The 21717-nt window shown below is 35.2% G+C and overlaps 1 protein-coding gene and 1 long non-coding RNA gene across 5 annotated transcripts; one reads left to right on the top strand and one right to left on the bottom strand.

Annotated features, from left to right (window-relative positions):
- Nucleotides 1-1974: 1974 nt before the first annotated feature.
- LOC128240130 (uncharacterized) lies at nucleotides 1975-20477 on the bottom strand. 3 transcript variants are annotated; one of them, XM_052956648.1, is made up of 10 exons: nucleotides 20380-20477; nucleotides 19984-20143; nucleotides 19478-19568; nucleotides 8621-8750; nucleotides 8279-8385; nucleotides 5410-5558; nucleotides 4841-5167; nucleotides 4570-4713; nucleotides 4107-4237; nucleotides 1975-3707 (listed from the first exon to the last, which is right to left on the bottom strand). In XM_052956648.1, exons 5-10 carry the CDS (start codon nucleotides 8284-8286, stop codon nucleotides 3276-3278), a joined length of 1191 nt encoding a protein of 396 aa, XP_052812608.1. In that variant the 5' UTR covers nucleotides 8287-8385; nucleotides 8621-8750; nucleotides 19478-19568; nucleotides 19984-20143; nucleotides 20380-20477; the 3' UTR covers nucleotides 1975-3275. The 3 variants fall into 3 exon arrangements, with proteins under 3 accessions (XP_052812608.1, XP_052812609.1, XP_052812610.1); XM_052956649.1 differs by having other exon boundaries at nucleotides 8621-8730; XM_052956650.1 differs by having other exon boundaries at nucleotides 8621-8703.
- On the top strand, nucleotides 18221-18962 carry LOC128240131 (uncharacterized). Of its 2 annotated transcripts, XR_008262051.1 has the most exons (3): nucleotides 18244-18402; nucleotides 18581-18668; nucleotides 18871-18962. It is a non-coding gene; the product is annotated as an uncharacterized LOC128240131 (long non-coding RNA). The 2 variants fall into 2 exon arrangements; XR_008262052.1 differs by having other exon boundaries at nucleotides 18221-18402; nucleotides 18581-18962.
- Nucleotides 20478-21717: the final 1240 nt, after the last annotated feature.

Raw genomic sequence — 21717 nt, 5'->3', positions numbered from 1 at the left:
GCGACGCTGTAGTATCCACCTTAAGAGTGTGAGGTTGAGGGTTTGATCACCGACATATGCACATATCAAATTGTGTGGTGTGTTAAATTTGGCGCCCAACGTAAATAACTCACGTGGCATGATTAGCCTCAAGGTATATGCAAATTCACCATAGTCGCTTATTTGAGGGCGAAAATGCAACCGGGTATTCTAAATGTATAAAGCGACACTAATATTGTCTCCCCATTGAGCTAGCGTTTATAGCGGCGCTTTAGATTGTCCGCCTGCATAGCGAGAGGTCTGACATTGTGTGACTTCACCATTTCTAACAAGGTTATTTCGTTATAAGTAAAGTGTTATTGTTGTTGATGTTGTTATTGAATATCCCTCAGTATGTATTCTACTTATAGACTGAAATATAGCAATCAGATTTATACAGTGTTTATACTTTTAACGGACACTTGTTTCTGTAATGTATAGCGTGAAATGGCATTGCTTTGAATTTTTTGGCTTTACATCAACGCATGTCGAATAGGAAGGAAGTTATAATTTATTATTATGACACTCCTCATCATATTATTCCCAGTTGTATACACCTCGTCCTAGAAATATACTTGTAAGGTCGACAATGGCTCGCATGCTAAAAAAATGTCCCGAGCTCACAGTCATCTGGTATTTGGAATGCAGTTTTGGCCAGTCGAGCAATTCAAGCTGGGATGATCTCTTGGTCTGAGAATAACCTGGTAACTGTGTATTACATGGCGACTGTTGACCTATCCTACATATAAAACCGTTCGGTGAACTATGTACATTTTAATACCAGGTTTTGATGCTAGTGGATAATTCCATGACTCACATTTGTTTTTTATCTAACTTGTTAATTCACAATGTGAAACAAAATTTCCGCTTCAATATCTTGGCAAAGAAAACGTTTATTTACTCGTTCTTAATATGCGTAACATTACGAGGGTTGAGACTGTCGTTACAAATAAAAAATCTACTAACAACATTGGCACCTAAAATTATCATTTCAGAAAGTTTGAGTACTTTCTCAAGCATCGTTTCCCATCGATTTTTATTTCAATCCTTCAGCTTCAAAACACGTCGAAATCTACTACAGAGTTACAGCAGACTTAGTCGTTTAAGTGCGTCGTAGTTTAACGTGAAAATTTGGCTAAACTAGATATCATAACAAAAACACGAGCGACCTCGAGTAAATAAATATCGGGGCCATTATTGTAACAGTGAAAGATACATAGACGTTTTTTTACCAGAATGCTCTACGATGTCATACAGGGTCTTCGCATTACTTATTCAAGCTGTCATTGTAGTTTATTACAATTCTTGTATTAATAAGATTAAGTACACGTACACAAGTGCACGTACAAAAGTACAAGTTCGATCCGGACTGTTTAACAAATGATGAATGTATTTGGCGAATGTTTTTTTTTTTTACATTTGATGGACTCAAAGTGTCTTTCCACCGACTGTGGACATGTGTAAGCGCTTCTATATTACTCGTAGGTACAAATGTTCTTCTTTAAATACGTGATATTGTTGGGTTTAAACTGATTTAATTTCTTTGAAGTAGAATAATACTATTGGTTCAGATTCAGTTGATTCTTACATCGAGTTCTACTCAGTGCAGTCTATTCATTACCCACTTACTTCTATCGCAACAGATCAAAACCCGAAATTAAGAACATCTTTATAATCATGTTTGCTAACATTCCTCCTAAGTCCTCTTATGTTTCATGACTTTGGCTAATATACTCATGGAGATAGGGGTGGCACCAGATACATTGCTTTATAAACAGTCTTCAATTAATTCAAGGACCACTTCCCCACTCTTAAATCAGGCAGTCCCACGCTATATCTTATATGTACAATTGCACAATCTAGTAAACATGCCCGTGAAAAGTCATGACTAAGATGATCGACGTTTGGAGAAGAGGGAAAACTGTATTAACGCAGCTATTATTAACGTAAAGCAACTAGTTTTGGTATGTTTATTAGTTTCAAGTTGTGTCTATAAAATACCAGACCCATGAGGCAAAAAGTGCACAATTGTGACAACTAAAAATAATATGTACGTGTGCGGTAACATACTAGCTAATACATGTTAGACAAAATAAGATTTAGGACTTGCATACATTTATAAATCCACTGTTCGAGTATTTCTACTTTTCCGATTCATAAAACATTTCCCCTTTTAATCTAAGTGTGAAAATTTAGAGCGTATAAGATATTAAAGTAAATTGGTTCGATATGCAAACTTTTGACATTTTATTTGCTGATGATGAAAAAAGGAAACTGTTAGAAATATATATGTATACATTTCAAATGCATTATGTACGAGAAACAATGATCTGCCTTTAGAAAGCCACGTTCATGGAATGCAAACAACAACCTTGAAGATAACCCGATTAGCAATAAATATGCACACTCAAAACATAAATGCTATAGACTAACAATGCACAAAATATATCAGTAATAATGTTTTTCGATAAAAACAAGTTCTTATTTACGCTTTTACTCACAAAGAATTTGGTCAAAGATGTATACTAAACTACCTAGTTGTGAATACTAGATCGACTTTAAAAAAAAACAACAAACACTGTTAACATGATTGTTCGCTAGTAATATTTCTAGAAGTCAACCACCTCAATCGATTTGTTTTATATCACAAAAATGTTCGTTCTCAAAGTTTCAGTGGAATATGTCGCAAAATCAGGAGTTATTGCTGATCCGAGCTTGTAAAAAGCGATAAACTGCCACGATGCTTCTTGGAAAGATGATCGAATCCCTTTTTAATAGGAACGACGGCATACAATTTCTCGTTTGCAATCGCCTGCATAGGTCTGGCTTTTGCTTCCGAACTTTCCAGTAATGACGAGCTTGGTTGTTCACTTTCAGGCACTTTCTCCTTTCCTGCTACGGTTAGTTTGTCATCGATTGGATGTTGTTGTACTTCACCCACTAGCGTACCTATAGCATACATATTTGGTGAATCACGTGGATGTCGCTCCATCAGTATTATTGCCCCACTATCTCCTTCTTTTGCCAAGATTTTTTTTGTCGTTCGGCATTGCAATAAACATGTTTTCACCAGCATCTGAGGGCGACGACTTGAAATTTGATAGTTTTGCTGCCCCAGGAGATGTACGCGCGCCCCATAAATGAACTCGTTTGTTCACAATTTCGGAAGGACTAGGTTCGTATAACTCTGCAAAACCCTTATTTCCATTTTCACGGCGAAAGGCCGTGTCACATTTGGAATGAGGTGCAGTTACTTCTCAACTTGCGATATCAAGATAAACATTATCGGCTTCTTCTGCCTTTTCCAAAACTTTCCCAAGAGTTTCATCATTGACTTCCAGTTCTTTATTATCCGTGTCATTGGCATCGAAAACGTGCCTAGCAGTGACAACAACGGTTTTGTGATGATCCACTTCATTTTGTTTAAATTTTGCAAAACATCCAAGCGTCCCAACTTTGTTTGAGCCTCGAACCGCAAGACTGTCCCCGCTTCTAAATTTGTTGTCAGCAAACAGTTTGATCTCTGCAACTTGAATAGTGAACTCGTCGTTTGACAATCCGAATTTCTTCAAATCTGTGATCAAATCTATTGGTTTTGATTCATTTTCTCTCCGTATCATGATGTTGAGGCACGCGTCTGTGACATGGCAGCCAAATACATACGGCAACGACAACAGTTTCTCTGATATCTTTTCAAAACGAAAATAGAATAACAACATGATTTTAATGGGAACTTTACTTTTGGTACTTTGTTGACTGAAAGAGTTGAATAAGGAAATCGTATTGTTTTATAAGATTATATCATCGCAACTCGTTCAAATACTAGTTATGAGATTTTGGTTTATTAAAGGAAGGATAAATAAATGGAAATCTTATTAATAGGGACAGTCCCAGATAATTTAAAGTATGTATGAATGCTATAATAAGAAAAAAATCACGTAATGTCTAAAAGGTAATACAAAATATTAACTCCGATATGTTTTGATAGCCAACATGTTAAAGATAAACTACAATTAACTCCGAATTGCATTAACATTTAAATAATTTTAATAAGTTATCAAGCCTTTCTTGATTCTTAGACGCCTAACCTTTGTGAGCTTTTTCCGGGCGGCAAGGGTTTTGCTGTCCAGCTCCCATTCCTTCAACCAATTTGGCATTGGTACTTTGCTAAGAGTGAAGAGCTCCTTCACTTCTGTTATGACTCCGCCCGTGCTCTTTACTTTAAAAATGATATATTTATCGCACAAAAATCCGATTATTAACATATTATACATATTATTTTAAAATATGATTTTATAAATAAATAAATATTTGTTTTGATGTGAGCTCGTCATACTTATTTATTTCTTCGTCGGCAGCGTTAATTTTAGCGTTGTCATTGTTCTTGATATTTAATTGACGATTCGTTTATATGTTGTGTGATGCAACATATAGCGAAACCCGGCCACATTCTCTTTTAAGATACTTGAACTTATTTATTGTGCACAATTAAACTTTTTAAAGTCACAAGAAGTGTTTGAATATGAAGAACACTATTCCTCAACGCTCTACCTTGTTTTGGTATTGCCTCTGCCGCACTTGCAAGCTTCTCCATGACAACTCGTTCAAGAACATCATCGATACATTCAGTGATAGTGGTGTCATTTTTCAAATCATTTCCATAACAGTTGAAACCCCAATCTTCTCTTATAATTTCTGTAAATGATTTCTGTTTTTTAATAAAAGAGCCTGAGAAACTAAGATGTTTTTTTAGCCTATAGCCGAGACAAAATCTCTAAAAGCTGTGTGCGTTGGTTATTTAGGAACTTTGTTACATTTGTACCTTTTTTGTCACTGACTGTTTGACCGTTTGGTTGTATCCTGCAAATAGTCGTCTCTGGGAATGCTTCACGACAGAAGAAGTCAAATAAATCATCATCCGCCCCAATGAAGATAGCAATTTCGGATTGGAAAGTTTCACTCGTATCTTGGAATTTAAACTGGTAGAGCAAAGTGCTGTCTGTTCTCTTTGTGGCAATTGATATCGTATCAGGGCATAACTCAACGTCATGGGATGCAATCATCTCGTTTTGAAGAATATCATTGGCGCGCTTCTGTAGAAAGCTGTAAACTTCAAAATTGGCTGCGCTTGCGTCAACATAAATGATGTCTGAAAGGATAACACAAGTCAAAACATTGAAATTCGGTTTAGGGTAATACCCATTACAACTGTTATCAGATATTTATTGAAAATGAAAAATACACGCTATTTTAGAGTAAATCTAAATTTATGACTACTTAAATATCAGAATACAACAAAGGGCCGACAAAATGCAAATATATATATGTATATATGCCTTTAGTAGTTGTATTTTTAGTGCATATGGTCTCAATTAAGTTAAAAAAGCACACTTGTCTCATTTAAATGTTTTCGAATATCAAACAACTCGTTGTCCAACTGTGAACGTTGTTCATTCTCCAGGTCGTAAGGCACTCGCAGAGGACGTTTACGTCGTGCAGAAAAGCATCGTTGGGGTAAATCCGTTTTTTTCATAACCTCCCTGAAAGCAAAACAAAGTCCGGGTTCTTTTTAAGGATGACAAATATTTCCTGCACAAAGCCATTTCATTAACAAGAGGCCCATGATGACCTGTGCTTGCCTAAATTCGTCACTTTCCGTATCAAAGTCATTAGACATATGTAAGTAAAAAGCTAAAGAAATAGCTTAAATCCTTTCATGGAACACAAAAACAGCCCACAATAAATATGTAAGTATGATTGTATCTACGTGTAAGAGGGTATTCTACTCTTTTTCCCCACAAATAACGCCTATGGTCCATTATACCCGAATACTACAAAAATAAATCACTCGCACGTTAAAGGAACGAATAAAAATAACATATTAAGCCACATTTAAACAAAGATATTTGTAAAGGTTAACGGATTTTTTATGAAAGCAAGTTATATTTAAGAAATTCTGACAATTTCAATCCGGTCATGTATGGCCATATGGTTTTTAAATAAGACAGGAGCCATGTTCTTATGGTCATCTAACTAATGTCTACGTTTGGCAAAGATAGGAATTGCAATATAGACGCTATTGTGTTCACAAGTTCAATTATGGCCATTTTTGCAAATTTCTAAGCCCATAATACAGTAATGCTTGGTCGAATCTTACACGATTTGGAAAAGAATCGAGGTCTCATAAATATCTATCTACTGTATGAATTGATAAGTATCATATTTTGAATTGAGTATTTAATTTGTTCACAAGCTAAATGATTGCAATTGTAACTATTTCAAACGCAATGAGCCATTCATGCATGGTCAGATATAGCTGATTTTCGAAAGGTGCCGAGCTCTCATAGATATTTAGCCACTGTAAAAGCTTATATAAGGTAGGCGTTTTGTGTTCAAAGTTTCAATAACTACATTTTGCTAATTTTAATGGGTTATAATCCAGTGGTGAAAGGACAGTTCTGACATGGTCTTGAAAAGAACTGTGCTCAAAACTAATCGAGCTTTCATGGATATCTAGCAGACGTATAAATACTTATGTGTAAAACTACTGAAACACGATCAGTATTAAAAAATTTAAAAAATTAACCCGGTTTAATAGCATTTGATAAACGCCAATGACATAGAACACACAAAAAATCACAAACAAGAAACGTGGAAGAACAGCACAAAACTCCACAAACAGCACAGTGCATACATACTATATATACAAAACTAGGTGTATAAGTTCGTGAAAAATCGGATAATAAATGAGTTCATTGTTTTCATAAGCTTAATTATTGTATTTTTATATATTCTGGGACCCAAAATCCTGGCATGCATGGACAGGTCTCTCATTGATGTCTAGGTTCTGTATAAGTTTGGTAAACATCGGAAGTTCACAAGGTCAATCTTAGTAATTTTGCAATTTTTTAAGGATACGATTTTTCATGTATTTCTTGCTACTGTATTTGCTTGGTTAATATCGGATACTAAATGAGATCATTTTCTCCAACCCAAGATAAGTAGATCCAAATATTTTGCCAAACTGGAAATCCTTGTGTTGCCAACGGGCAAAAATAAAAATGTACCCATATGGAACTACGTTGTTATTGTTACTTTGTTATTGTCATCAGGCAATTACCCCCCCTTGTTGAAGACAGTCGTCCGTAGCACATGGAAACCTTGTCTTTTGGCGATATTTTAAATCCAAATTAATAATTTCTCGCTATAAATTACACAAAACAAAAGTTTCAGGCTGTATTGAAAAGAATATCTTGCACTATTCTCAGGACTATTTCAAGAACGGTTTGACTATTTACAAATTTTAAACATTTGCACGCATGTGTATGAAAACCACTAATTATCAATGTTATTACACGAATTATTTTCGATACGAACAAACGAAACAAACAGCGAAAAAATGCATTTTAAATTTATTATGTTTAAGTGAGGTGGGAGATAAATAGATTACCATAGCGCTCTTGTGGTTCATCCCAGCCATTACGAAGGATGTTCATCGGAAACTCAGTAAACCTCGTTTCCGTAAAACAACCTACACTCGGGTTTGAATGTCGTATCTTACACGTATGGCCATAGGAAATACTTATAAGCGTGTTCAAAAGAATCGAACTTTTATAGATATCTAGCAAGTGTATTCATTTATAAACGTGGGGTAATAAACGAATTTTTTTTTATTGTTTACAAGGTCATATTTTGCCATTATGCCATTTTTGAATTGACCTGTCTGGCTGGTTTTGGAAAGAAACCAAGCTCTTATGGATATCTTGCTACTGTATAAGTTTGATTAGCGTAAATAATTGTTTACGAAAGCACGGACGGACGGAAGGACGACGGAGACCGCACAATTGCATAAGCTTTTCTGGCCTCTGACCAGTAGAGCTTATAACAATCTTTAATAACAATAGAAAATACTGGCTTAAAGCCAAAATATCACAAAGTATCAATCTGTATTAGTTTGCATTTGTTAGGTTATGTCCATATTAACTGGTTTATCCCCCCCCCCCCCCCCAGTAGACTCGTGTTCCAATGAACTTGTATTTCACTTGCCCTTCCCGGGCGGTAATCCCATCATTAATTGGTAATTTTGCTTTTTTTATTAAAGTGTAGTCTGATTGTGGTGTTGGATGTGTGTATGTGGTGTTTATACGCTTGTGTTTCTATTTAATCGTTGTTTGGGCCCATGACTTATGCTTTTACACAGCGTTTATAATAATGTTTCTGAGCTTGTCCCTGTAGTTTGTATCATGTTTAATTGACTTACATATTCATTGGAGTTATTTCGAAATCTCTGTCTGTTCTAATGCTCTGTGACCGCAGTTCTGTGCTCGAAGACAAGACCACTTCAATTGTACTGCTCGTGGTAGGATCCTTAAGCAAATATATTAGTTCACGTATTACATTTTCAATTAAACAGAACAACGATTTATGTCTTGCTAGTGTGTTATATTGGTAAACAGTATTCTTTAAAATATCTTACTCGGAAAAGAAGAATAATATGTTCCAAGCTATGCGTCATTTCGACGTTGGAATAAACGGCAATGTTATTAATATAACGATATTATGATTGTGTACGTCGAAGGCGTAAACACTATAAAGTACAAACCCTTGCCAATGTCTCATTTCCTCATGGTTTTCTTCTTTCAAACCCTTCACTGATGGGTGTAAGATTCTTTCTGGTGCTTTGCCCTGCAGAATTTCGTTCTGAATGCATCTCTTCAAAAATGAAAGACTAACTACAAGAAATAAAAGAATCGTGTGTGGTAAGTATCTAGTACAAGATATTTTTCAACTATCTTGTTTATCATTTTGAAAGCATAGGATTGCACAACTTAACTTAAGATATTTTGATAACAAAATAAAATCAATATTTAAGGAAAATGTCCATGGGAGTTAGTTTTTTCTAAAATGTATATTAGAAAAAGTATAAATGAACAAGCGATCAAAGTGAGTTTCATAAGGAATATATTGATCGTTGTGAATTCCCTCTAAAACTGTAATATAAAAAGTATTGAGACAAGAGTATAAATATCCAAACCCTTACTCGAGTCGACTCGCCCTTACTTGGCGGTCTCATCAGCAATATACCCGACTGTTCGTTGTTGTCCGATGTATACTCCACCTTATCCCTCCATGTCCCCCCCCCCTTCATCCCCTTTTTACAGGCTTGTCGTTTCAAACAGCACAACAAAAGTAAAAACTGTTGATACTGTTCATGCTGATCTCTATTTCAATTATTATTGACTTATTTTGCAATATTTAGTATGATATTTATTATGTTTACATTAATAAATTGTGAACATAATTAATATTGGCATATTGTATTCTCTACATTCGTTCGACCACCCGTCTACAAACCCATTCGTCCTCGGATTGTAAACATAATTCCGATATTGAATGACCGAACACCAGTCATGACAAAAAGGTCAAAATCCTTGCCTTGCGGTAAATTCTATAATCATGAAAGTTTCGTGCTAAAGCCAAACATTACGCTTAACGAAAGTCAAATGATATTGTACTAATGTGACAGGGTGATAAAATCAATAGTGTAGTGTAACCTTTATGTATATTTTCTTTGGGTTAAGTAAGTTTTCTCCACGAGAGAAAGCCAGAGATACTGGCAGTTTTGTAGTAGATCGTATCGGGAGATATCGACACGTATAATAGAATGGCATATTAATTTAGTGTCATAACAGCTTCATTAGATATCCATATTCTATTAGACAAATGTAAGTAGAGCGTAGGCTTTGTCTATTTCTGTATTTCCGTCTTTGTTTGTGATGTCGGACCGGGTTTTGTCTTTGATATTTTTGCGGGCTGTTTTGAACGTCATTTAACCTTAATTTATAATAAAGCTCACGATTTCATCTCTACAAGTCACTTTAACAACTGCATGGTTTGTTACAGCTCATATTTCACCAGGTCCTCCAGTCCCGGTTTGAGAGCGAAAGCCAGAGTTTGATTGGGGTAACGTGTCTAAAGTACCAGATACTTCGTAAGTATAAAAACAATGTTGTTTGATGTATAATATAGGCTATTGTATAAAGAACAGTCACTCACCCTGAACTCATTGTTAAAATGTATATTTCATTCCATAACCATTTTAACCTTCATGTCATTCTTTATCATTCTTATAATGATAAGTTATTTAGTAATGTCTCCAGTATTGTAAGACAATGTTATTTATGTAATTGCAGGACGTTTCACTGTTACTGCCATTCCAGTGGTTACACGGGTTGGACATGTTTTGATGTGTAAATGACAAAATAAAATATCGAACGAAACTTTATCTACATTTGTCGTTATTCTAACGATGGTAGAGCCAAAAGTTACAATGGAGCCCCCAGTGAGGAATGTCATTGCCAACGAGTAGCTTCACCGGAATTGGAGGGACCAACGTTTCGAGGAGGGACCAACGTTTTGTGGGCAGTTTCGTTACCGAATACCTGAGGCGTGTCTGGGTGGATCGATGTCTTCATTCCGTGGACATGAGTGTTAACAACTACTAGAGAAGTTTCACATCTACTACTAGATTCATCAAGATAACCATCCATAGGGACCATTGGCAGATTGTGACTGCCAAGTGACAGTGACACAGTGGTTATTTTCCTTAGGTTAAGGTGGTGAGTGACGTAGAATTGTATAAATGCACAAATTCTGTTAAAAAGTTTTCATGTTACTTTATGTTTTGGATTACAATGGCCTCTTATGAGCACCACTTACTCCATAGCCTGAATATCTCATGAAAACTTTCATAAAACATGTAAATTTGGAAAGTGAAAAGTTATTGTAAGTGAGATAGCGATAAGTACGGCATATTCACAAATAAGATTCATTGGTGAAGGTTCTCTTAACAAAAGCATGCACAGTTAATGAGTACTAACTTTTTTTCTTCTTTTTTTTTTAATCATTCAGTAACAGTAGAATTGTCCATTTTCGTTCAATGTTTCTGATGTTTCGGTTGTTGTTATAGTGTAAAAGTATAGATTTCCTACATATAGACAAAAATTAGTTTCAAACTACAGAATTATAAAGTAGTAGGTAGTCACTATAGTATAGTATAGTCACCCTGTCACAATTTTCCATATTCGGCTCTACAACAGCTCTCTATAGTTTCAGATCATGGGAGCAGGTTCCAGTAAATAAATTTCAGATTGTTCCAGTTCGTAATTTACAGTCGGGATCTTTTCGGTGGCCTTGACATGAATGTGAGTTGCTGAGATCTACATGCTGATTGTTCCTGCATCGTAAATAGGTTTGGTCAATAAAACCAATTAACTACTAAGGCTATCTATATTGCAGGTTTAATTAATTATATATCTCTTATTTAGGGCTTTATACATTAATTAGTGTCCATTTCTTTAGATTTCAAGAAATTCATCATCAGCACTATCTGTTGTTGTTGCAAGCACCAACTGCTGCTGTCGTTGTCATCATCAAGTGTCAAAAGTTGTCAGATTCATTATTTTCAATTCAGTTTTTATATTAAGACTATTTAATTGTATATTTAATACCTTTTTTGGACAAGATAAACCATATTTTTCTGTGGTATAGAATAATTGTTTTTGCTGTTACAATTATCATCGCCGTTGAATGTAATTTTGTGTTGTTGTCACTTATTTGTCTATACACTTACCTTGTATCCATTTTGGTTGTATTTGTAAAATGATTATTGCACAGCAATTTAAGTTAAAAAAAAAATGTGAATATTTTGAAGAAGTAGTCTACCCTAGTACTCAGTACTCAGTAGTCATGTCAGACTTAGAGTGACAGTATTGTAGATAAGGACTGGGCCCATAGTTAAGTTTATGATAGCAAGTGTAGTTAAGTAGTCTATTTGGAATAGTTAAATAGATGATTTTGTGAATTTTTTTTGTGAATTTGATTGTTAATTCACGCATTTATTTATCAGACATTAATTAAATATCAGGCTGTGTAATGATCATTCATTCTTTTATGATTTACTTGTTTTTACATTTTATTAATTGTGATAATATGTGGTGATCAGTGTTTGAATATTGAGAACTTGTGTGATAAGAGACACTATAGTGTGAAATTAGGTGATAGAGACACTTGTGAAATTTAAGTGAAAGAGACATTCATGATTTTATAGTGAGAAGATATTAAATCAATCTAAATCCAAAAAATATTGCACTATTAAGACAGCAAGGACTGTTTATTGCAATTGAAATATTGATTTAGTAACATTGTGAATTAACTGAGAAACTATCTATTACTTGTGTGATTGAAAAACTTTGATAAAGTATGGCGGAAAAAGTTACGGAAGAAGATATTGCAATGGTGGAACTTATGAAAAAGTTTAAGATCAATACAACGGAGGATTTAGAAGAGTTGTTCGGCGCTAAAGTGAAAGAAAAAAAGCCAACTATGATAGCTGATGTCAAAGAGACATTAAAATTTCCACGTATCAGCCTCTTCTATGGTGAAAGTGGTAAAGGTGAAGTGTCATACCGTACATGGAGATACGAGGTCAACTGTTTGATTCGGGAGAAGGCGTACACCAAAGAAGGTATTCTCCTGGGCATACGCCGTTCACTCCGGGGAGAATCAGCAGACATGGTTACGAGACTTGGGGAACAAGCCACCATAGATGATATATTGAAAATGTTTCAAAGTACATATGGGAATGTGGAAACTCCTGAATCTATATTAAGAAAATTTCATAGTTGTGAACAAGACTGCGATCCAGTGAATACCTATGCATCCAAAGTAGAAGAATTATTTTTACAAGCTGTGGAACTTGGTGCTGTTCATAGGAGTCAACAAATTTTACTGAAGAGTGTTTTTTATGAAGGGCTCAATACTGAATTGAAGATAGCATCATCATTTAAATTTGAAACAGTTGCCAATTATCATGATTTTAAAACTGAAATAAGGAAGCTGGAAATAGAGTTAAAAGCGAAACCCAAGAAAGAAAATAAAACCAAATGCAACGCCACCACAAAAAGTGAAGTTAATTCAAAAAAACAAACATCGGATCCAGACCTAAAATCAGTACTTGAAAGTATAAATGCAAGACTTGAAAAGCTGGAGAAAGAAAAGGAACATACTACAGCAAGCATGCAACAACAGACTAAGCCACAAGACAGCCAAGAACAACAATATGGTTACTATCCTGGGCAGTCAAGTTACCAGTATACTCTAAGAGGTGGACGCGGTCAACGACATTTTAGAGGTGCCAACAGTCAATTTCGGGGAAGAAGACCGTTCAGAGGACATGGCCGGGGTAGATCATCCTATATGACAAGAAGGCCTCCTGGAAACTGTTACAACTGTAATGAACCAGGTCACTACGCCAGAGATTGCCCTTCAAATCAGTCTGGAGCTTGTTACAACTGCAATGAAACAGGTCACTACGCCAGAGATTGCCATTTAAACCTGTAGGTACCACTTCCGCGGGTCAAGAAACTGGTACAAAGAAACACGCCGACCCACAACTTATTGGTGAATCAGCTGAAGTTCAAATTAAGATAAATGGTATAAATAGTTTAGCTCTTTGCGATACAGGATCTTGTGTTTCCACATGCTCTGAAAATTTCTACAATGAACATCTTTCTAATCTTGTATTAAAACCTTTGAAAAACTTGGTAAAAATTGAATGTGCAGATGGAAATGAATTACCCTACACAGGCTACATTGAAGTAAACATCCAGCCAGTTGGTATACCAGGTGCTGAAGAACAAGCTTGTTTGCTACTAGTCATTCCAGACACAGAATACAACACCAAAACACCAATATTACTTGGGACCAACATACTCTCAGAATTTTTAAATATCTGCAAAGAACGAAATGGCGAAAAATTTCTACAGAACTCTAGTTTACATGTTCCTTGGTTTTTAGCATTTCGTTGCATAGTATTAAGGGAAAAAGAACTTCATAGAAATCACAACAAACTGGCAATTCTAAGAAGTGCTGAAGTTGGGAAAGTCACCATAGGACCAAACCATTCAATAAGTATAAGATGTCACACAGATAATGAAATAAGCCACATATCAACATGTGCATTGATCCATGAAACAAACCAGTCTAAATTACCTGATTTCGTGGATGTTAGTCCAGCAGTTGTAAATTACAGAGATAAAAGAAAGCAAGAATATTTTGTTACCATCTCTAATCTTACGACACATACAGTTACTATTTCACCCAAAGCAGTCATTGCAGAACTTCAACCAGTTGAAATTGATAATGGATTACTTGAAAATCAATCAGAAAGCAGCAAGTCAAATGCATTCAACAAGATCCACATAGGCACAGATATTTCTCAAGAACAACACGACAGTCTATTGAATATTCTAAATAAACATGAAGCTATTTTTTCAAAAGGAGATACAGATATTGGCAAGTGTACAAAAGGGAAACATAGAATTGAATTAGAAAACAAAATACCATTTAAAGAAAAATACAGGCGCATACCACCAGGGATGTTTGAAGAGGTTCGCAAGCACATTGAAGATCTTTTAACAAGTGGGGTCATACGCAGATCGAAATCTCCATGGGCGTCGGCCGTAGTACTTTGTCGCAAGAAGAACGGAAAACTTAGAGTATGTATTGACTACAGAAGACTTAATCAAAGAACTATCAAAGATTCCCACGCATTACCAAGACCAGAAGAAATATTTGACTGTTTACATGGCGCAAAATGGTTCACAATCGCAGACATGAAATCTGGATATCATCAAATCGATGTAGAAGAGAGACATAAGAAATATACAGCCTTTACTTTAGGACCACTTGGATTGTACGAACACAATAAATTAGCTTTTGGACTTTGTAATGCACCTTCTGAATACCAAAGAATAATGCAGGATTGTCTGGGCGATTATCATTTAAACATCTGTTTCATATACCTGGATGACTTAATCATTTTCAGTTCAACCTACGAGGAACATCTTGAACGTCTTGACAAAGTTCTTACCAGAATGAAAGAATGTGGTATCAAGTTATCAGCAGAAAAGTGTTTTTTCTTGGAAAAAAAGGTAAAATTTTTGGGTCATGTAGTGAGTGAAAATGGACTTGAAACAGACCCAGAAAAATGTGAGAAAATAAAAAATTATCCTACGCCGAAAAATCCAGACGAACTGCGTTCCTTTTTAGCACTGGCAGGCTACTACAGGAAATTTGTGAAAGATTTTAGTAAAGTTACCAAACCTTTAGCTGACCTACTTCCACCAACTAGTCCAAAAAAGAATAAGAAACAACAAGAGAAGAAACCTTGGCAATGGGAAAAGCAACAAGAAGACACCTTTCAGAAGATTAAAGATCTGTTAACCTCGCCTCCAATATTAGCCTACCCCCAGTTTGATCAACCCTTTGAAGTTCATACAGATGCCAGTGGTGTGTGTTGGACTAGGCGCAGTACTCTATCAAGAGCAAGAAGGGCGGAAGAAAGTTGTGGCGTACGCTAGCAGAAGTCTTTCGAAATCAGAAAAAAATTACTCAGCCTTCAAGATGGAATTTTTAGCGTTCAAATGGGCAATAGCTGACAAATTTAGTGATTATCTGATAGGAAATAGATTTACAGTTTATACGGATAATAACCCTTTGACTCATATTCTTACTAGTGCAAAACTCGACGCAACCGGCCAAAGATGGATAGCGGCACTCAGCGATTATGATTTTAACATCATCTACAGACCAGGCAAAAGAAACACTGATGCTGATGTTTTATCTAGATATTCAGGATACAAAGTACAGGACAACAATTTAATAGACTTCAAATCCATCAAAGCCATTTGTAATACAATTTTTGTTTCACCATACATTGATGTTTTACCATGCTCAACATTGGACATTTTAGATGTTATTGAGACACCAGGCCAGACTATGGCCCAGATCGAAATGCGGGAACTGAGAAAAGAACAGCGAGAAGACCCCATTATAGGAATCTGGCTTAGAGCAGTCATTGATAAGTGTTATCCCCAAAGAAAATTGATTACTAATAACAGACAACATCAAACTATGTCAAGACATTTTCAACAGTTTAGAGTAGTAAGAGGATTACTTTATAGAGAAACAGAAGAAAATGGGGATAAGATCAAACAACTAGTTCTACCAAGGGTTTACAGAAGACAAGTTCTTTTAGGTCTACACAATGATATGGGACATCCAGGCAAGGACAGAACCTCGTCTCTAGTCCGAGAACGATTCTACTGGCCGGGGTACACAGCAGAAGTAGGTAGCTGGGTAGATCAGTGTCCGAGATGCTTGAGAGCAAAGACTACCAAAAATGCAACAGCTCCTTTAATAAACATTAAGTCTTCATATCCTCTAGAACTAGTAAGCACAGATTTCTTAAAAGTTGATGAATGTAAAGGAGGGATTGGCAATGTGTTAGTGATAACAGATCACTTCACAAAGTTGGCTGTAGCTATTCCAACAAAAAACCAAACTGCAAAAACTACAGCAGAAGTTTTGTTAAATCATTTCATTTACCAGTATGGCATCCCATCCAAACTCTTGTCCGACCAAGGTCCAAATTTTGAATCCGAAATTATAAAGGAACTTTGCTGTTTGATGGGAATAGACAAGATCAGAACCACTGTGTACCATCCACAGTGTAACGGCATCTCTGAAAGATTCAACAAAAGCCTACTAGGTATGTTAAGAACATTAGACCCGAACAAGAAGGAAAACTGGAAAAGGTATATATCAGCACTTGTTTTCTCTTACAACTCGACAAAACACGAATCAACAGGTTATTCACCCTTTGAGTTAATGTTTGGGCGAAAGCCAAAACTACCAATCGATGTTATGTTTCAGACGGACATGGATGATGAAAGGATCACTACAGATTATGTGAAAGAGTTGCAGAGGAGATTGCAAACAGTACAAGAACTTGCGAACAAATCATTAGAAAAGGCCAGAAATAAACAAAAACTTCAGTATGATAAAAAGGCCAAAGCAACAAATATTAAAATAGGAGACAAGGTTCTTGTAAAAATATTAGCATTTTCAGGACCTCACAAACTGGCTGATAAGTTTGAGGAAAGGATGTATGAGGTTATGGGTCAACCAAACAAAGACATACCTGTATTTGTGGTTGAGGATGAAGATGGTAGGACAAAAACACTGCATAGAAACCATTTGTTATTGATTAAAGATACAGAAGAAGAACAGAAAGCTGAAAGGCCGATTCCGAAGCCCCGCAGGCGAATGATGGCTAAAACAAGTAAAGATAAAGAAAATACAGTGGGAAATGTAGAACTGGACAGAGGTACTACAGATGTAAGAGAAGTAGAAGACGAACACGTTAAGATTGATGAACATGAGTCAAGTGATACAGACTCGGAGATGGAATGTATTGTAATACGTTCTCAAGATAGACTGACCGGTCAGCAAGAAGATAGAGAGAGATATAACGAAGAAGCAGGACGGCCAAGAATCCAGCCACGAGATCGTTCTAGAAGAACATCTAATGATGCTGAAGATGAAATTGAAGCAGAAGAAGCAGTTCAGTTACCAGGAATTCATCCTAGAGATCCACCAAGAAGACAGGAAGAGAGGGACCCAGAAAGCGACGAAGAAGTATCACAATTACGGAGGTCTTCAAGACAGAGAAAGAAACCAGCTTGGTATGATTCCTATGTTGTAGGACAACAGCAGGACATCAGTCAGTTGATGCATTTACACATGGAAAATATTAGATGCACTACAGATTTGTTGAAATCAGTGATTAAGTAGCTTATTTCAGATAATAAGATTTTATTGTTTTATTTCATGCAATTGTGACAGTACCTATTGCAGTATAAGTCTTGTCATTTATTTGTAAAGATTAATAGTTTTTACGAGGTATTATTATTATTTTTTTTTATCATATGTTGAATTTATTTCAGGGAGTTAACAGCATTTGTAGGAATTACAGATGGATACTCAGATATTCTCTAAAGATGGGACAATTCATACAGGATTTCTTTTTGTGTGTAGTTCAGTTTATAAACTACTAATCATTGTATAATTTAATTACAGGATTTAAATTATTTTCGAAGAAGGGGAGGAGTACACATTATATTTATTTTTTTATGTATTTCAGGTATCAAGATATTTGCATAGTTGTATTACATGCTTAGTAAATGTATACTTGAATTATTATTATGTTTTAACCGTTTTATACGAGATAAGCTTTCAGACAAGTCGAGACGACTTTTCCGAAGAGGGGGAGAATGTGACAGGGTGATAAAATCAATAGTGTAGTGTAACCTTTATGTATATTTTCTTTGGGTTAAGTAAGTTTTCTCCACGAGAGAAAGCCAGAGATACTGGCAGTTTTGTAGTAGATCGTATCGGGAGATATCGACACGTATAATAGAATGGCATATTAATTTAGTGTCATAACAGCTTCATTAGATATCCATATTCTATTAGACAAATGTAAGTAGAGCGTAGGCTTTGTCTATTTCTGTATTTCCGTCTTTGTTTGTGATGTCGGACCGGGTTTTGTCTTTGATATTTTTGCGGGCTGTTTTGAACGTCATTTAACCTTAATTTATAATAAAGCTCACGATTTCATCTCTACAAGTCACTTTAACAACTGCATGGTTTGTTACAGCTCATATTTCACCAGGTCCTCCAGTCCCGGTTTGAGAGCGAAAGCCAGAGTTTGATTGGGGTAACGTGTCTAAAGTACCAGATACTTTGTAAGTATAAAAACAATGTTGTTTGATGTATAATATAGGCTATTGTATAAAGAACAGTCACTCACCCTGAACTCATTGTTAAAATGTATATTTCATTCCATAACCATTTTAACCTTCATGTCATTCTTTATCATTCTTATAATGATAAGTTATTTAGTAATGTCTCCAGTATTGTAAGACAATGTTATTTATGTAATTGCAGGACGTTTCACTGTTACTGCCATTCCAGTGGTTACACGGGTTGGACATGTTTTGATGTGTAAATGACAAAATAAAATATCGAACGAAACTTTATCTACATTTGTCGTTATTCTAACGATGGTAGAGCCAAAAGTTACACTAACGTTGATGAATAGCAATAGAACTATATCCAGTTTATCCCTGGTGATCTCATATGAACTTATTTTCATATATAACGTGATATAATTATCAAACATGATATTATGCTTAAGATAGCGATACAAGTATTAAAATCATATTTACCAGCGAAAATTAGCATTGAGACACTTTTAATCCGAACAAAACAGAACAGATTGACCATATTTGATCACATGTAAACATTACAGCTTTTTTGTGTTATATTTACATATAACTATTTCAACTTTACAACTATACTATGCAGTGAGCGACTTATAATACTGACATATATAATAAAGGATCAAATACACATAGTTCTATTGCAGTTCATCAACTTAAGTACAATATCATTTCACTTTTGTAAACATTTACATGTTCAAACAATCATTTTTATTATACCACATGCTAACATGACAAACACAGTATGAATATCTAGCTAGTGATTGACTTACCGGGCGGTAGAAGATGATGTGCTCCCATTTGGATATCTGGCAAAGTTCGCGAAGGACTATCCATTGTACTCATGCGGCTCATGGGAATATCCTAAATGTAATTTCACATAATATGATAAAATTCATTGCTATTAATGAAAAGCTTTTTAGCAATATTATTGTTTTTCTACTGAGTGATATGGCAGCCAGAAAGAAAACATATATAGATTTTAACAAATAGCTTAATGTTAAAAGTATATATTTCTGCCAACAAACATTACCTAAAATTAGAAATATGAGTCAGTTTTGTAAACTATTTATTTGAGGACTATTTATGATTGCAAATAAACGAGTGTCAGGTTAAAGCATACTACAATAGGTAGTATTATCAGAGTGATGGCTTGTTAATCATAAGTCAATGAAATATCACATTTTACTATGATGTGTAGATTGATCGGACTAAAGTCTTGTGATAATAAACAGATTTTTAAACGTTCCGAAATATACAATCAAATACAGATACCGACCTCTGACCAAACACATTTGTGTGACCGCAACACCATCGTGTGCTGGCGTCGTAATTCTAACGATGTTTTCTCGTCTTTGTCTCCCATAGAAAGCCGTTTCCTTTTAGCCGAGGACAAAGCCATAATACTCGATAATACTCGTTTAACTCATTGCATGAGACTGAATCAGATATAATGTGCATGTATAACATTTGTAATCAAAACTGAACATAGATTTGTAAGTTATCTCGCTTTTTTAGCCAATGTCTTATGATCTGTCTTACTGTGAGAAGTCCAGAAATATGTTCAAACTAAACATCATTTAGCCTTTAGTTTACGTCAGTAATATTAATTTAACAATCGAATAATACTTTGTGTAACTCAGTGTCAAAAACACTACATAATTCAAACCCTTACCATTTTTTATTTTTTTTTCAGATGATTCTGTTCGTTTAAGCCCTTCAGGCTTTTGTGTATGTTTCGTTTGATTTTTGTGGTTGAAGACGGTGATGCCTGAAAAAAATCGCTAAATACCACATGATTTACCCTTTTAAGGCTAAAGATCGCAACTGATATTAGGTATTCTTTTGAATGTAACAATAGTCTTCTTAATAGCATACACTTATTTTGTTTATTGCTGCCATATTTAGAAAATAACAACAAACCATGAAAGAAACATGAAAGCAAATAATCAACATAAATAACATTACCGCCCCGACCAGTGCAAAACTTATTCCTGTTACAATGCGACGCCAATAAACCTTTAAACGGCACTAAGTCCTGCATACTGATTGGGTGACTTATTAAATTTGAAACGATGAAAATCCGAAGGGATTACGTAGAATAAAGCTGTATTAAAAACAAGAACAAAACATTTTAATTTACACAAACACTTCGTTCGAAAGCACAGATGAAAAAGCAGCAGTGACGATAAACTGATTGGAGTTTCAACACGATAAAATAACATAAACCAAATCATCAAGTCGGTCGGTCTTGCAGGTGATGCAAACAAGTAACCATTTTCAAGACAATAATGAATTATACATATTTTAAAAGATACATACTGTGATAGAATTGTTTAAACATACTTATTCACAATAGTTAAGAAAAATCTGGACTCAGTTTGATATGTACCTAGCAAGCAATAATATGCAAATAAAGTAACTTTATTTTTCATATAAATTTAGTCTGATGACTTGATTAACAGGTATGAAATAAATAGCACAACATCTACCTTTTTGTTTGACTGACCACTGTGTACACACTGTGATATATAGCTATGAGTTTTAAAGTGATCATTAAAGCTGCACTCTCACAAATTGACAGTTTTTAATCTTTGCAGAATGAACCTTTAAAGGGTTTATGCATACCGCAGGCATTGCATTGCTTCAGAATTATATACCGTTGTATGTTATTATTGAATTGTAAAAAATAGGTATTAATATGTTTTGTCCATACTCTTTTTATTACAATGTCTATTAAACTCACATGGTTTTTGAAGACATAAATATACAGGTAATGTTGTGGGCCACAACTAGCTGCCCGGCTATCTAAGGATTACCATGTAAGTAAAGTGACCAGCCTGGTTGCGAACTCGGGGTGCAGTTTTTCCTCCATGCTACTTTAGTATTGTAATAGTACAATGCAAAGGTGGTGTAGGCATTATTGTGCAAAACATTAACCTTTGCCATAATAAAGAAACGCAGTCTTAATATTCAAATAAAACTTGGTGCACATGTTGCCAGAAACAATACG

Source organism: Mya arenaria, chromosome 7 (assembly GCF_026914265.1).
Source record: "Mya arenaria isolate MELC-2E11 chromosome 7, ASM2691426v1".
In the NCBI taxonomy this organism is placed as follows: Eukaryota; Metazoa; Mollusca; class Bivalvia; order Myida; family Myidae; genus Mya; species Mya arenaria.
This window is presented reverse-complemented; position numbering and strand designations above follow the sequence as displayed.

Excerpts from the sequence above, each read along its gene's own strand:
- LOC128240130 (XM_052956648.1), bottom strand. Across the intron at positions 5,168-5,409 it reads AAAACATTTAAATGAGACAA|ACATCATTTATGTTGACGCA; the intron begins GTGTGCTTTTTT and ends TTATCCTTTCAG. Across the intron at positions 4,714-4,840 it reads AACAGTCAGTGACAAAAAAG|AAATTATAAGAGAAGATTGG; the intron begins GTACAAATGTAA and ends AATCATTTACAG.